Here is a 16,321-nt window from a genome sequence, read left to right on the forward strand (position 1 = left end):
ACACATGAATGGGAAAGGTGACGTCATTTGTACTAGTAAGAATGACGTTGTGGAATTCTGAAATGACAGTTGTAGATAGGAAGAATGTTGTTGTGGATATCTGAATTGTTCTTTTTGACTAGGAAGAGTTGAATTACATATATCTGCAATACATATCCAGTCTAGCTATTAAATGTTAAAATAGCCTTCCATGCCCCGCTAGCCTCGGGGACTACATGAATAAGAGCAGTCCAGAATTTCACGTGTGTAGCCCTTTAAGGGTCGTGCAACGTCCAGTGCAGCTCGTCACTCAGTTTAAACGTCACATGCGGAAGTATCAACATGGAGAACGGGAGAGAGCCTACCACGAATTCACTTCTGAAAGATGGTAAAAAAAAAAACGCTTTATGGGCGGCAGCGGGGATGTGTGTCTTTTTCAACGTGTTCATCGATAGTTGTACAACATATATTTAAAAGCGTTGCCCAATTTCGTCGCGCAGTTAGCTGAAAAGCACTTCCGAGCTAACCACATATTCCATATCTTAATTTCTAACTGTGACGTGGTTATCACCCGAGTTTTAGGCTAATTCAGCCATGGTTGTAGGCACTGGGAATACATGTGCGGCTCATTTGCATTGCTGTTGATATATTTGCTATAACTTGTAAATTACACCGGTGGTGACAGAAACTAAAACAGACTACAGCTGGAAGAGGCGGAGCGGAGTTCTCAGACTTTTGTTTACCAAGTTATAATTCCAATAGGAGTTGGACGAATAAGCATTAGTACTGAATTAATGTACTGGATTCTTTTAACTTTTTGTTCTTTTCGTTTTTATGATGTTATTAGCATTCATTCATTCAGCCAACTACATGATCAAAGGTACACATTGATTTGGTTTATTTATTTTTAATCTGAAGTCATATAACAAAAAATAAACACAAGGTTGCTGTGCGGCATTGCATTATCTCTGGTGCAATGAGGTAACGTTAGGGCCTATTTATTATTGTAATATTTTCTTAACAGAGTGTACTTGTTTTTTTACACAGTTCTATGTAATTTAAAGTACGATTTGGCACAGTATTGGTGTGCAATGCTATTTTCCTGCTCCTGTTTGTACTGGTGTACATGCCTCTGATATGACCAGTGATGTATACACTACTGTCAATTTTCTTTCCAAACTCCATGCAGACAAAGCTAAAATACCTTGTGATGTTCCTTGCTATATGTGTGCCAATCTGGATATGAGATGCATTTCAATGCCAGGTGTAAATAGGGCCCCATTTACACCATGGCATGTGTTTTACAATGTGTTTCCTACGCCAATGCACAGATGAGCATTACAAAAGCATTGCACACCAAAACTGTGCCAAATCTTGATATATATATATATATATATTTTTAAGTTTTCCAATGCTGTTATAAACATTTTGCTGGGTGGCTGTCAGATGTCGGCTCACAAAGAACAGGTCAGAGAGAGACGTCAGGTTGTGGTGGAATGTAACTAAGTACATTTACTCAAGTGCTGTACTTCAGTACACATTTGAGGTATTTTACTTGAGTATTTTCTTTTCATGCCACTTTCTACTTCTACTCTGCAACATTTCAGAGAGAAATATTGTACTTTTTACTCCACTACATTCATCTGTTACAGCTTTAGTTACTAGTTACTTTACACATTCAGATTTCTGCACACAGAACACATGTAGTAGACTAAATGCTTCATTGAAGATTTGTTTTGTTTTTGTTTCAGTAGCAGTACACCACAGAAATGCCATTTAGGAATACTATGAACTGTATTGAATGGTTTGAGGACATGCTGCTGTTTTTTACAGAGTGCTTCGCTGATTTCCTGGCACAGGACTTTGATGTGAAGACGTACACAGCTCAGGCTATTCACCATGCTGTCATTGCTGAGCAGCTGGCCAAGCTGGCACAGGGCATCAGTCAGCTGGACAAGGAGCTGCACAGCCAGGTACAAACCCAGTACACCACAATACAGCCACACCGACTCACTGGGAGTCTAACCCCTAATTTCCACCGGGCGCGTCTGCGTTCCGGGCGCGTCGCAACCCCCGCGAGCAATCACGGCCATTCAAGTCAATGTTTGATAATCCACCAGCTGTGCTGTGGCGCGTTCCAGAAGCGTGTGTGACTCTCCGCTCGGCCAAAGACACGCGTCGGGTCTATTTTCACGCAAGCCGCGGGGCGTTTGGACAACCGGGCAGGAAGTGAAACAGCGAGACTATCCAGTCAAGTTACCAAAAGACACCCCCCCCCCCAATATTGTTTATGTCTCCTCTACAACGCCACGAGAGATTCATCTTGGAGGTGGGAAAACATAATATCACAGATTTTTTTATTATAAGGACCACACCAGACAAATGAAGTGGAAGGTAGGCACTAGCTTAATAAACACTCAAGTGTTCTGTAAAGTACTTGTAGAGACAATATAATCTGCGAGTCGGGCAGCAAGACGCTGTGCTTGTGACTGTGGATTTCCACAGGAACGCGGAACGTCTGCAGACCGGCTCCGCTGCGGAACGGCTGCGTGCTCCGCCATCCGTCAATACCCACTATCTACAATATCACATCTGGATTTATTGCGGCACAGCCGCGGCCATGACTGACAGCTGTAGTCACGAGGACCCACGAGATCTCGCGAATTCACGTAGAATAGAACCACAAAACCACCACCAAAAATAGAAGCTCTGGTATCTGCTCCGGAGGGCTGCGGACCGCCGGAGCTGGGACGGAGTCGGAACGCAGCCGTTCTGCAGTCAGTGGAAATACACACACTGACTTTAATGGAAACCTAATGACTCCGCCGCCGTGCTGCAGCCGTTCCGCATCCAGTGGAAATTGCCGGTGAGACGCTCCCGGTGTGGTATGGCGCGTGGCGGAGGACGGAACAAAACAGCGGCACAGCTGGAACGCAGCTCAGACCCGTGTAGAATCAGAGTCAGTCGAACTCAACTTATAGTAGAGATGGTGAAATGAAGGTTCATTACTCTTGAGTTTCACATGAAATAGTGCACAATCAAATTCAAATCAAAATTCTACATTAAAGCTAGAGTGAAACCATTGTCTCCCCCATCTGGCAGTGAGAGTAATTACACAAACACTGTCCACATGCTTAAGAAAAGCAGTGGGATTCATAATAGCGTTGCTTCGCTGTGGTCTCTCCCCCCTTCCTGCCTGTCAAGGTATTGGGTAGTCTATATCCACGACGTTCCACTTCCGGGATTGCTCCGTTGACTGGAAATTCCGCCAGCTGTGCTTCCTTTTTTGGCCGGATGTCCGTTACCTTACTCTGTCTTTGTGTTGGCGTTCTAACCTCTGGTGGATTTGTGAGGACTATGGTTAACTGCTCCTCAGATCTCTGCAGGGTAAATCCAGACAGCTAGCTAGACTATCTGTCCAATCTGAGTTTTCTGTTGCACGACTAAAACTACTTTTGAACGTACACATGTTCCATCAAAACATGTTCCTTCCTGGGGCTATTTTGCAGAGGCACTGTGGCTCCGTCCGGTGCTTAGCACCGCCCAAGACGATTGTGACTGGTTTAAAGAAATGCCAATAAACCAGAGCAAGCTTTTCTCCCATCCCTTGTAAATAGTGTCTATTTATGGTAGTAAACTGAATATTTTGGGGTTCTGGACTGTTGTTCAGACAAAACAAGACCGTTTTTAAGTTGTTGCTTTGGGAAACCTTGATTGGCATTTTATTTTATAGACCAATTATTCAAGAAAATAATTGATTGCTTAATCGATAATGAATGTTAACATTAGGAACAGCTAAATTAAATCTTTGACTCGCCAAAAGATAGTCAAATATATAATGTGTGTGCTGTGTTAACTTTATTTTTTTAACAGTAAACAATATCTGTGAAATTGCTAATGACCACTCTCTTTATTGCCACCAACACTGAATTAGCACTAATATGTAACCATAATATTAACCCCAATCCATATTTGTTAATACTCCTTCCTTTCTTTCTTCCAGGTTGTGGCCAGACATGAAGACTTACTGTCTCAGGCAACTGGGATAGAGTCCCTTGAAGGTAAAGAGCCACATTTATATATGCCGCCATTATAATTTCAAGATCACAAATTGGCAGGAACAGCTTCATGGACATGCACATGGGCTTAAGAATGTTTTTTTTTTTTTTACCCTTCCTGACTGCCATTGGTTTTAGTTCATTTCAGTACGCTACGCAAATCAATTGCTGACACAACGTGTTTACAGATAAGGGGTTTATTATAGTCAACATTTTATTTTATTAAAGCATTATGATTCAACTGTAAGAAGTAACTTTTTTGAAATCTCTCTCTCTCTGTTGGTGTATTCGTGTGAGATTTGGCAGTTTAAAGTCAGTAAATAGTTTATATTTATATAGGGCTATCTATTCTGATCTGCTCTTAGCGGCCACTCAGAGAGCTCAGCACTACAGGCACCATTCATACACCGGTGGCTGGGGGTGCAACAGATCACCAAACACATGGATCGGATCACGGTTTTGAATTACGGATCGGATCGACTTTCGGATCAGCACATAAACCACGTCTGTTTCAGAGCATCAGAGAGCAGAGCAGGTGTTTAAGTGGCACTGAAATCCGCGTTGCTATTCTGTTTGGTAGACACCAGTCGTTTAGGCACCGGTGCCGTATTTGCACCGGATTTTATCATGCGCCGTTCACGTGAACAGAAAATTGCGTTGCCTGTATCTTTTGACTGCAACCCGCCATAGAGATTTATCAGCCTACTTTAAGCAACAGTAACAGCAGTTAGGGGTGTAAGAAAAAATCGATACACTTGAGTATCGCAATATTTTATTTAGCAATACCATATCTATTTTCAAAAACGCAATATCGCTTTTTATTTTATTTTTGTAATTTTTTTTAGTTTACGTGCAAAAATATTAATGTAAGACAGTGGTTCACGTTTATGTTGTGTTTAAACCCCCTAGTGCTAGATGGCTATGCTGAGACGCACTACTAGTGTCCTTGCCTAACAGTGCCTAGCAGTGCCTGACTTAAGCTAACAATGTAGCTATGGCTGAACCTTGGCCTATCTTAGCATATACAAATGTGCTCACTAAGAACCTGTGAACCACAATCCCAAACTGGTAGTTTGATTTTCTGTGTACTGAATCGTTTACCTAAAGTAAACTTCTTTGACTTTTATGCACATCATGTCTTTTTTTAAATATTAGTTTTTCTAAAATTATACTTTAAAAAAATCCCAATATATCGCCTTATGCACAGTATCGAAATATATTGCAATATATTGAATCGTGACCCATGTATCGTGATATGTATCATATCACCAGATTCTTGCCAATACACAGCCCTAACAGCAGCTATTTCCCACTATTATTAGGTCATGGTTAAACTTTGCAATTGATCCGCGGTTCAAATGCATTCCAGACCATGAGTGTCAACTATGGTCCCGTTACACCACTACCTGTGGCCAGGGCTAACATACAAGGTGCCACCTGCTAATCTGAAACAAACATGTACGCACATTCCTGGAAGCAATTCGGGGTTCAGCATCCCAAGGACACTTTAACATGTAGACTGGGATCGGGGATCAAAACCACCGACCTTCCGATTGGTAGACGACCACTCTACCTCCTGTTGCATCATGTTGCTGTTTTATTACTTGCTTAGCAGCCAATGGCTTCGGTTTGCAATAAACCTATTAGAAAATTATACTCAACAACATTCTTGTTTTTTATTTTGGTCAAAATTATGCTATAGTTGTCTATCATTATTTTTGTAGCCCAAAATCAGAAATCACAAATTTGCCTCAGTTGACTTTACAATCTGTACAGCATATGACACCCAGAATAGACCAATATAATACAATGACAGTATACGCAATCAGTATGACAAAATGTTACATAGAATGTGTTTGTTATTTATGAAAAACTTTGAACTTTAACTTGGGACAGAAAGGAGACCTGTGTTCTGAGAGCACAGAGTCCTGATTGGAGTATTGAGGTTAAGAGGTTCAGACAGGTATGAAGTTTACAAATTTGTAGGTCATCAGTTATATTATTTAAGGAAACGCACATGTTTTTTTGGATAGGTAATTGTAACCACGTGAGAGCCAGGCCAGAGAAGGCATTTGGAGTATACATTGATCAATAGTGTCAAAGGCTGTTCTAAAATCCAGTAGTAGAAGCACCGAGATGGAATATGAATCCTTATTAATGAGAAGACCATTTATGACTTCAGTAAGCACAGTTTTGGTGGAGTGGCAGGTCCCGAAAGCAATTCAATTACATTTTATTTTATAGTATCAAATCATAACAAGAGTTATCTCGAGACACTTTACAGATAGGTAGGTCTAGACCACACTCTATAATTTACAGAGACCCAACAATTCCAGTAATTTCCCCAAGAGCAAGCATTTAGTTCAACAGTGTCTAGGAAAACTTCCTTTTAGGGAGAAACCTCAGACAGACCCAGGCTCTTGGTAGGTGGTGTCTGACAGTGCCGGTTGGGGGTGTGATGAACAGTGGAAATAATAGTCACAATAAAGATAATGGAACTATGACTAAAAATGGTAGTTGTTGTAGTTCATGGCGTAGCAGGGCACTGCAGGATGTAGCAGGATGTAGCAGGGTGTAGCAGGATGTAGCAGGATGTAGCAGGGTGTAGCAGGATGTAGCAGGGTGTAGCAGGGTGTAGCATAATGTAGCAGGGTGTAGCAGGATGTAGCAGGGTGTAGCAGGATGTAGCAGGGTGTAGCAGAGTTGTAGCAGGATGTAGCAGGATGTAGCAGGGTGTAGCAGGGTGTAGCAGGACGTAGCAGGGTGTAGCAGGACGTAGCAGGACGTAGCAGGACATAGCAGGGTGTAGCAGGACGTAGCAGGACGTAGCAGGGTATAGCAGGACGTAGCAGGACATAGCAGGGCGCGGAGCAGGACCACGGCGGCAGCTGCAACCATGATTTAGGTGCCACTCTAATCCAAGGAAAACTGCAGGGCGAGAAAACATAAGGACTCCGGGGAATAAGCTCCCCGGAGGTAAGTTAGTAACAAGCATTTCTGGGACATGGATGGACACAGATGGAAAGAGAGAGGAGAGAGGAGCTCAGTGTGTCAAAGGAAGTCCCCCAGCAGTCTAAAACTATAACGGCATAATTAAGAGCAGGTCCAAGGCAAACCTGAGCCAGTTCTATAAGGGTTGGTAGATGAATCTGACGACTATGAAGAGAAGGGGTGTCGCAGACTGAAAATGTTCAAAAAAGATGAATATTAAATATATGGCCTGAAAGTTGTTTAACCACAGCAGCCTTAAAGCTTGTTGCTCATTGTTCTCATCATCAATGTAATAATGTTCAGAAACCAACCGTCAGGTCTAAAATGCCACAGCTGCCTAACAGCCTATGAATGCACATGGAAAGACTTTTGAGCCCATCCTGATCTTTCAACAGTATTGATGAGCAATGATAATTGGATATATGCGTTGGATGCTTAAATAATTACCTGCTATAGCAGTTTTTAAAGATCTGTCTTTTTTAATTATTGCAGTTCTCAGGTTTCACCACAAGAGAGGGCCAGCGTTTTTCAAATGAAGTCTGCTAAGAAAGTAGCTCATAAAATCACTGTTGAATTGTACTGACGGAAATATATATTCTGTTTTTGTTGTTTTCAGGGGTCCTTCAGATGATGCAGACAAGAATCAGTGCTCTGCAGGCGGCTGTTGACAGGTAAACCAATTTCCCCGTGGCTTTAGTCAGATTAGATGCATTTGTTGTCAACATTTACCCATAGATGCTTGGCTTCAGCACCTGCTGCTTAACATTCACACACCTGCTTACAACCACTGTCTCTATTATTTCTTCTCTTAGCTGGGCCTTTTAGTTGATTCAAATCCATAAAGCCCCTGAAAACGTGGTTTCAAAATTACATTTTCAGTCAAATATTTATGACTACATAAGCAAACATTCTTACTTTATATTATAACACTCAACAACCTCGCTAATCTGCTTCATCAGAAGTGTGTGTGTGTGTATGGTTTGATCAGATTTGATTGACAGTGGCCTGGCAACATAAGCAAAAGGCTTCAACTATCATCACATTTTGATTCAAATGTAGCTCAAGGTGCATGATATGACCTTTTTTCAACTTATGGCTGTCTACTTATAGTATAGTCATAGTAAGAAGCTGTTTGACTGGCCTCTCTTGAATGGTAGAAACAGAATGTAGCTCCCAAAGATCCCTCACCTTTTCTTGTAGGACCATCGTCACATCTTGAGGAAAACCCTTTGATGGAGATTTGTGTTGCTTTATCAGCAATATTAAACCAATGATTTTATTAGGATTGCGTAAATTGACTAAATCGTAAGTAGGAGCTTAAAGGGTAACTACTGTTTTTTTCAACCTGGACCCTATGTTCCTATGTTTTTGTGTCTAAGTGACTGATGGGAACAACAATCTTTGACATTGGTCCAGTATTAAGAGAGATCACTGCAGTCGGCAGTGGAGAAACAAGCTACAATGTAAGTTAATAGATTAAAATGAATTGTCCAGCTTGTATTTACCTTCACAAAAGTGCTCCTTTTGCCACTGACAGACTCAGATTATTATTCTAAGTGTCTGACAACATTATGGGTAGGATTTCTAAGGAGGTCGACCTTTCTGTTAAAGAGTAAGATCCTTTTTTTAAACATAAAAACATCCGCGACATTGCGTTCACTAAACCCACCAGACTCCATGTAAATAAACTAATTTTAGCATTGTAAAATACACTTCATTCTACATACAGAAACAAAATAAAACTATGAAAAGCTGTTTTGGGTCGTCTTTCCACTTTTCCAACCATCACAACTCTAATTTTGGTTGAAATAAACACATAGTTTACTGATTTAAATGTGAAAATATGTTGGCTCTATACACGCTAAAAGTATTGTTTTTTTAAATGGAGTCTGGTGGGTTTAGCGCTAGCGACTTCAGAGCTGTTTCTGGTTAAACAGAAAGGTCTTAAAGAGGTTTTAAAGGTCTATCTCTGAAGGGATCCTTTCCATAATGTTGTCAGACACTTAGAATATTAATCTGAGCCTGTCAGTGACAAAAACAGAACTTTTAGTGGACATTAACTGATGCTGAACATTTGTCCCATAGGGTTACATTGCAGCCCAGTCTGTGGCTTCCGGTTACAGTGTTCATGCATAACGCTGGACCAATGTCAAAGATTGTAGTTCCCATCAGTCACTTACACACAAAAACAGGAAAATAGGGTCCAGGTTGAAAAAAGAACCAGTAATGGTAGTTACCCTTTAAGCCTCTCAGGTGTCTAATTCAAAAGTTACCCTAAATGGTTCACAGGTTCTGCTTTTCCTTCCACCCAGTTTGGGGATGGGTTCATGGAACAACATTTTGGCACTGCTTGGGGGTGGCACTTGTTGAACAAACTAGGACATAAAGATGGAACAATATTATAAATCAATAAAGGATCCCAGTGCACCCAGTGGAGCAAAAAAACAAACACTACAAAGTGGTTCAATATGTTGGGCACAGTTTTATTGGTGTAATTGTGAAAGAAAATCAATAACAATACCAGCGCCACCTCTTCCATTGTTGTCTATCCCTCTTACTTAATACTGGAAGCATATCCCCAGGAAAATGTGTACATTTTAAAGTTAAACGCATCAATCTGGTGCACTTTGAGAGCAAAAATAAGAGGCTAGATGTATGTAGAATCTGTGATTTTGTAAACAATGTCTTGTTCTTGTAAGCGGTTTAACCATAAACACATTTTTGTATAGCATACATTTGAGTCATAAAAGAAGAAATTAAACTAACAGGATTACCTGTATTGAACTACTTTATTTTCTATTCATTACCGGTAGGCTAGAGGACAGGGTAGGGATCAACTTGACTAATAAAAAATGAGAATGATGTATTCTGTTCTAACTCTCCGTACATCAAAAGGACAAGCTTTGCACTTTCATTTTTATAAATACTTATTACATATAGAGCATCCAATCTGTACATTTAATATTAATTTTGTGAAACAAGGACCTTAAGCACTCATTCTTTGAAAAGTACACAACAGGTGTCAAAGGATGAAATTCTCATTCTGAAGGAAAGCATTTCATTCTCACGTTATTAGACCATTGTGTGAGACAGCAAAGGCATCACTTAAACCTAACAAACATCCTTTAGACATCATTTTCAATCTCAGTCTATTGATCCAAAGTGCAGCAGATCAAATAAATTAACAGCTATTGAATTAAAATAGTTTCTACTGGATGATACCTGACAGGTCATATGGTGAAAATGAATTACAAATATACTTTATTTGGGCAAAAGAGTAAAGGTAATCCAGCTCACTGTCTGAAGTTAGACAGACAACTTGTCATGGTGGACAATAAGATATATTATTTTCTAACTCTCCCTACCTCCCAAACTTAGCACCCTGATTTTGGACATTTGATGTTCCTGGGCTTTGAGAAGAACACCTCTAATGCCCTCTGGGCTCGACCCAGTCCCAAAGTCAGTTTGTTTAATTAATATGAACAGGGGGGCGGCCTCTAGCTCACCCAGTAAGAGCGTTGGCCCCATGTTGGCTGAGTCCTACAGCGGCCTGGGTTAGAATCCAACCTGCAGCCCTTTGCTGCGTGTCATCCCCCATCTCTCTCCCCTTTTCATGTCTATCCACTGTCACTATACTAAAGGGAAAAGCCCCCAAAAAAAATAATCTTTAAAAATGTTTTTTTATATAAACAGGGTTTGATGGTAACTTTTTTTTTTTTTTTCTTCCAAGGAGCACATTTTGCCTATGTTTGTCCTATGTTTATGAATTTAGGAGTGACTAATATAAGGTAACTGCAATCACTGTTGTAGCTAATTTAATCATAGCACCATAACCCGAACCCCCTCCATCCACCACATCACTGCTGTCCTCCAACAGCTCCACTTGCTCCCGGTCCAGTTCCGTATCCAATTCAAACTCCTCCTGTTTACATTCAAGGCCATCCACAACCTCGCCCCCCCATATTTGTCTGATCTCCTCCAAGTTCCTCCATACACCTGTCTGTCCTCTCCGCCCGTCTCACCACCATCGTTTCTGGAACTCATTACCACCCCAACTCAGCAACATTGATTCATTCCCCATTTCAAATTGCAACTTAAAACACATCTGTTTAAAACTGCCTATTCCACTTAATGTCAATTGCTCTGCCTCTTTCTATTGTTTCTATTTTATTCTTTATTTTTATTTATATTTTTTCCTGTACGGTGTCCTTGAGTGCCGAGAAAGGCGCATTCAAATAAAATGTAGTATTATTATTATTATTATTATTATTATTATTATTATTATTATTAATTTGTACAATAAACAATCGTGTTATGAATACAAAACGTTATGGAGTGTAATGTTTTCTGTTTTGGCGCTTGTGATTTTCCTTTGGCGCTGGCTGAAAACCTCTTTAGGGGGCGCCAAAACTTTCTCTATGCAGGAAAACCCCCTCCATTAGCATGAGCCACATGTAAATGAAGCCCATTGTAGTAACCTGGATCAATATTGAAATAGCATATCAATAAATTAGGTCTCTTCTGTTTGACTCTGTTCCAAAGTGGCATCTAATGAATGAATTGCCATTGACAGGCAACCAAATAATAAACATGCAAACATTTTACATGCACCTCTTTGGTTCTTAATGAAACCATGTACATCTCATTCAGGATCAGGACGAAGATTGTAGACCCGTACAACAAGATTGTGGCCCGGATCACCCAGCTTGCCAGGCTGCAGGTAACTCTCCAGTACACACTTCATAATGATGGTATTTACTTTTCTGTGGCTGTGTGTGAATCAGTCAGTTTCTCTTTTGAGATGGCAGAAAAAAAAACTGTGTGGCAGTTTTGCCAAAGAACATTATTCGATTTAAGTTTTCCAAAACCCACAGAGAAATCGACACTGTGTAGGAGAAAGATTCAGCATTTGCCTACATGTAGGCAAGAGATTTGTTGTGTGCAGAGCTCCAAGCTGCTGTGTGTGCACGAACAAGCAACACGCGTGCATGCAGCTCAGTAAGAGCACTGGACTGCAGTTCTCCTGTTTGTGCAGAAATCATGATTAAATATTGATGAAACTGTGGCTGTAAAAAGGTCAGTGTGATTCTGAGGGGTCTCTCCAGGGCTAATGGTGCTGTGTTGCTTAGATTTTGTGTGTGTGTGTGTGTGTGTGTCTGTGTGTCTGTCTGTCTGTCTGTCTGTCTCTGGCCCATCCTTCAGTGCGAGTTGGATGTGACTCAAACATTAAGTGATCAGTCACTGAAGCGCCTGGCGCAGGTGCATTTAGGGCGTGTACGAATCCACTTTTGCTAGTTTAACGCCGGGAAAAAAGGGTCTGTGCGCCGGGCATATGGTTCAAAAGGGTTGTACTTAATTAATCATAGGTGTGTTTTGGGTTTAACATGCAATAAACCAATCAGTGTCATCTCCCTTTAAAAGCCAGGTGCGTTTGGACCTTGGCCCGGTGCTATTATGATGGAGGATTTGCTCAGCAGGAAGGAGAGATTTTAAAGTGCATCCCTGTGTGAGCATTTTACTTATGCTCTGTTAAAAAAAACAATGAAATGCTGCGTTATTGACTTTAGACGAGGTTTTTGTTGGTCAATGGCGCGATCACTTTCCGCTGCCTCAAGGTAGCAACACGTCCAGAATGCACCTGAACACACCTCCCTGTAAGACCAGCACGCCCATGGGCCACAGATGGGCACAGGTGCATTTGCTATTTAAACGACGTGGGCGCTGGACGGGAAACTGACAACTGCATCGGTCTCAAACTAGCAAAGATACTTGTGTCGGGCTTTGCGCAAAGTCAGTTCGGAGGGGCAGTGAAACTTACATCTTGCAGATTGTGTGTTAGCGGCTTCCTGTGGAGTTCAGAGGACGAGGCACTGAAGCACTTCACATTGTTAAAATGAACAGATTCACATTTCCTTTTTGTTTTAATGTAGCGCATTCATTTAGAACAGTAAACAGTCAGTTTCACCGGAACTCCTTTAGTAGGTGTCCTATAACACTTTTTTATGGACACCCTGCAGCCAATCAGAATGGAGGATTCCCCCAGACCATGGTATAATACACATTAATAGCACAGATTGTAAAAAGTTGTAGAGAGTAGAGCTATTGTGGTGCAAGGATTTGAATTGGTTGTGATTTCTTAAAAAAATGTTGCAGGATGCACATTTTTTCAGTCTGAGAAGCTGCCAGGTATGAACCAAGTGACTGAAGTGCGACTCCCAGATGAATCTCACATTTATTTGATGATGTAATATAATGTAATTCTTAGTTGGTTTCTGAGGGTATTTCCTCTTTCCACATGCCTGTTACTTCAAAAAGAGCCAGTCAGTCATTTCCAAAAAACAACAGCCTTCAGGTGGGCATCACTGTCTCACTCAAGCACACGTCAGCACACTTAATGCATGGATATTTTGGTTGAAGTTTCATTCAAGTAGCTCACCATTTTGCCCCCTCCCTCTCTTCCTGCTCCAGGTGGCCTGTGACCTGCTGCGGAGGATCATTCGTATCTTGTACCTGAGCAAGAGGCTCCAGGGTCAGCTACAGGGGGGCAGCAGGGAGATCACCAAGGCTGCACAGAGCCTCAATGAACTAGGTAAGGTCATGCATATTTATTGATTATCCAGAGTTCACATCTGTTTTTCCAAAACTACAATTGGTGCTGTAGTCTCCCCGTAAGTAGTCTATATCCACAACGTTCCACTTCTGGGATTGCTCCAGAAATTTTGTCAGATGTCCATCTTTTCGGCCGGATGTCCGTCCCCTTTCTCTTCCTTTGTGTTGGCGTTCTAACCTCTGGTGGATTTCTGAGGACTACGGTTAACTACTCCTCAGATCTCTGCAGGGTAAATCCAGACAGCTAGCTAGACTATCTGTCCAATCTGAGTTTTCTGTTGCACGACTAAAACTACTTTTGAACGTACACATGTTCCACCAAAACAAGTTCCTTCCTGAGGCTATTTAGCAGAGGCACTGTGGCTCCGTCCAGAGCTTTGCTCCACCCAAGACGATTGTGATTGGTTTAAAGAAATGCCAATAAATCAGAGCACGTTTTTCTCCCATCCAGGAATGCTGTGTGGACTAGCCAGACCCTCCTCCGCAGCGCTGTGGAGGAAGGACTGGCAATGCGAGACTATTGCCCATAAGCAACAATCAATAATAGTAAAGTTACTAATTTTAATTGTTGTATTTTGTGAGTAAAATCGGAATCTGCAACGTAACCGGTAACGTGTCTGTCAGGTAAATGTAGTAGGACAATTTTCTAAAGTTTTCCTGTTTTCTATAGCCTCCTTTAGCTAAATCCGATTTTAGGAATTCTTTTTAGAAGAAGTGGACCCAAAGCAAGATATTTGCCTGCAGAAATATATCTTGAGCAGTGGCAGCCTACAATAAAGTCTATTGTGTGGATGTGTTGTGATCTATAGGATACCAGGAGGAGGAGATTATACAGCAGCTTCAGTGATGACAGGGCTGTTGACCTTTAAATCAGAGCATGGGCCTTGCTGTTTCAGCTGTCGGGGGCATCATGCCATGGTATGACTCGGCTGATGTTAACACTATCCAGAACTTCAACTAGACTTGAACATAAACATAACATGTCTTTAATAATTATTTCAGACTCATACATGCTTTTATATCCAGGTAACTTGATTATGTAATGCCTTGTTTGTCTACCTATACAAAAGTTGGCCTGAATTTGACCACAAGTACAAGTAGTTGCCTGTTAGTTTCAGGAACCATTTAAAAGGGTTACATATCATACAACATGCTGGGTTGCAGTTTACTTAGTCTATATCCTTGATATAGTTCTACTTCCTGGATTGCTCCGTTGCCGCAGAAAATTCTGCCTTGTGCATGTCTTTTCGCTGATGTCCGTTTTCTTCCTCTTTCTTTGTGTTGGCGTTCTAACCTCCAGTGTATTTATGAGGACTATGGTTAACTGCTCCTCAGATCTCTGCAGGGTAAATTCAATTTTTAAAGCTTTTGCTGTACGTGTGTTAAAGGAAGAGTCTTTTTTATGTAGTATATAGTCTGCAGGTCTTGTTTGTTTGTGCTTCCAGATCTCCCCTTAAATCTCACTTTTATTGAAACATCTTTCCCTAATTGCTGATGGCTGCTTGCCTATTGCAAATGATGCTATTTTATAATTTCCATCTATTTATTTACTCTTTATGTTTTTTCCTGCCTTGCGTGAATCATTGTGTATTTTGATTTCTTTATCCTGTTTTATTTGTCTGTTATTTTCTCCCCCCTGGACATCACTTGTGATAACGATAATTGAAATTCTGAATGGACACATTTCACTTATTTCATTATGACTATTTTATTTTGGCCACCAGTTTGATATTTTAGGTCATTTAAAATCCTTCTTGTGAAAGTCATTGCCAATTAGAACTAAAAATATGTAAATTAGAACTTGAAAAAAATAAAAGATGTAAAGATGTGTAAAGATGAGTAGCCTAGCTGTTCACTGCTTTACAGCTTACTCAAAGTTTCACCATGCGCACCATTGCACACTAAACGTTCACAACAAAGTGGATAGGCACTGGAGCACACACTGTACATACCTTATTATTAACGTTTTACTGCAAGGGCAGTGCACTACAGCTCATAAGATCACTTTAAACTAAGTAATCAAGCAATATACATAACACTGAATAAGGAATAGCTAACAGCAATATTATAGTGCAGGCACTCACACTGTGACAACCTGGAAAATATCAGAAAAGACGATGTAGTGCACATCAATGTAGTTGATCGTGCAGGACAAAAAAGTAAATGTAGAAAGAAGGTAAAGAACAATGGTATGAGAAAGAAAGAGACATCATGGCTTAAAAACAAGCGAAGCATGGCAGTTGGTCAGGGCCACACCCCACCCTCCACCTTGCCCCTCATCTCTCCTCCTCAATAGCATTTAAAGCTACAGACACAGAAATGGCACATCCTAAGGAATCTGGCTCTGGTGGCTGTAATTCTGCACCAAGGCTGAATTTCAGGAAAGAGACTTCAGATACAGTATTAGGGGACTACTAAGGTCTATATAAAAGAGACTTCAGATACAGTATTAGGGGACCTCTAAGGTCTATATAAAAGAGACTTCAGATACAGTATTAGGGGACTACTAAGGTCTATATAAAAGAGACTTCAGATACAGTATTAGGGGACTACTAAGGTCTATATAAAAGAGACTTCAGATACAGTATTAGGGGACCACTAAGGTCTATATAAAAGAGACTTCAGATACAGTATTAGGGGACTACTAAGGTCTATATAAAAGAGACTTCAGATACAGTATTAGG

General features: G+C 40.9%; 1 protein-coding gene across 1 annotated transcript in view; it reads left to right on the forward strand.

Moving 5' to 3' along the window:
• The first annotated feature begins 249 nt into the window (after positions 1–249).
• The window catches only part of cog5 (component of oligomeric golgi complex 5), a 99,000-nt gene continuing 82,928 nt past the window's right edge, over positions 250–16,321 (forward strand). Inside the window, exons 1-6 of the mRNA XM_031288170.2 lie at positions 250–367; positions 1,813–1,952; positions 3,983–4,040; positions 7,645–7,699; positions 11,679–11,748; positions 13,497–13,617. Coding sequence (XP_031144030.1) covers positions 322–367; positions 1,813–1,952; positions 3,983–4,040; positions 7,645–7,699; positions 11,679–11,748; positions 13,497–13,617 — 490 coding nt within the window. The 5' untranslated portion in view covers positions 250–321. The remainder of the gene's footprint in view (positions 368–1,812; positions 1,953–3,982; positions 4,041–7,644; positions 7,700–11,678; positions 11,749–13,496; positions 13,618–16,321) is intronic.

This window comes from Sander lucioperca, chromosome 20 (genome assembly GCF_008315115.2).
Source record: "Sander lucioperca isolate FBNREF2018 chromosome 20, SLUC_FBN_1.2, whole genome shotgun sequence".
Lineage (NCBI taxonomy): Eukaryota > Metazoa > Chordata > Actinopteri > Perciformes > Percidae > Sander > Sander lucioperca.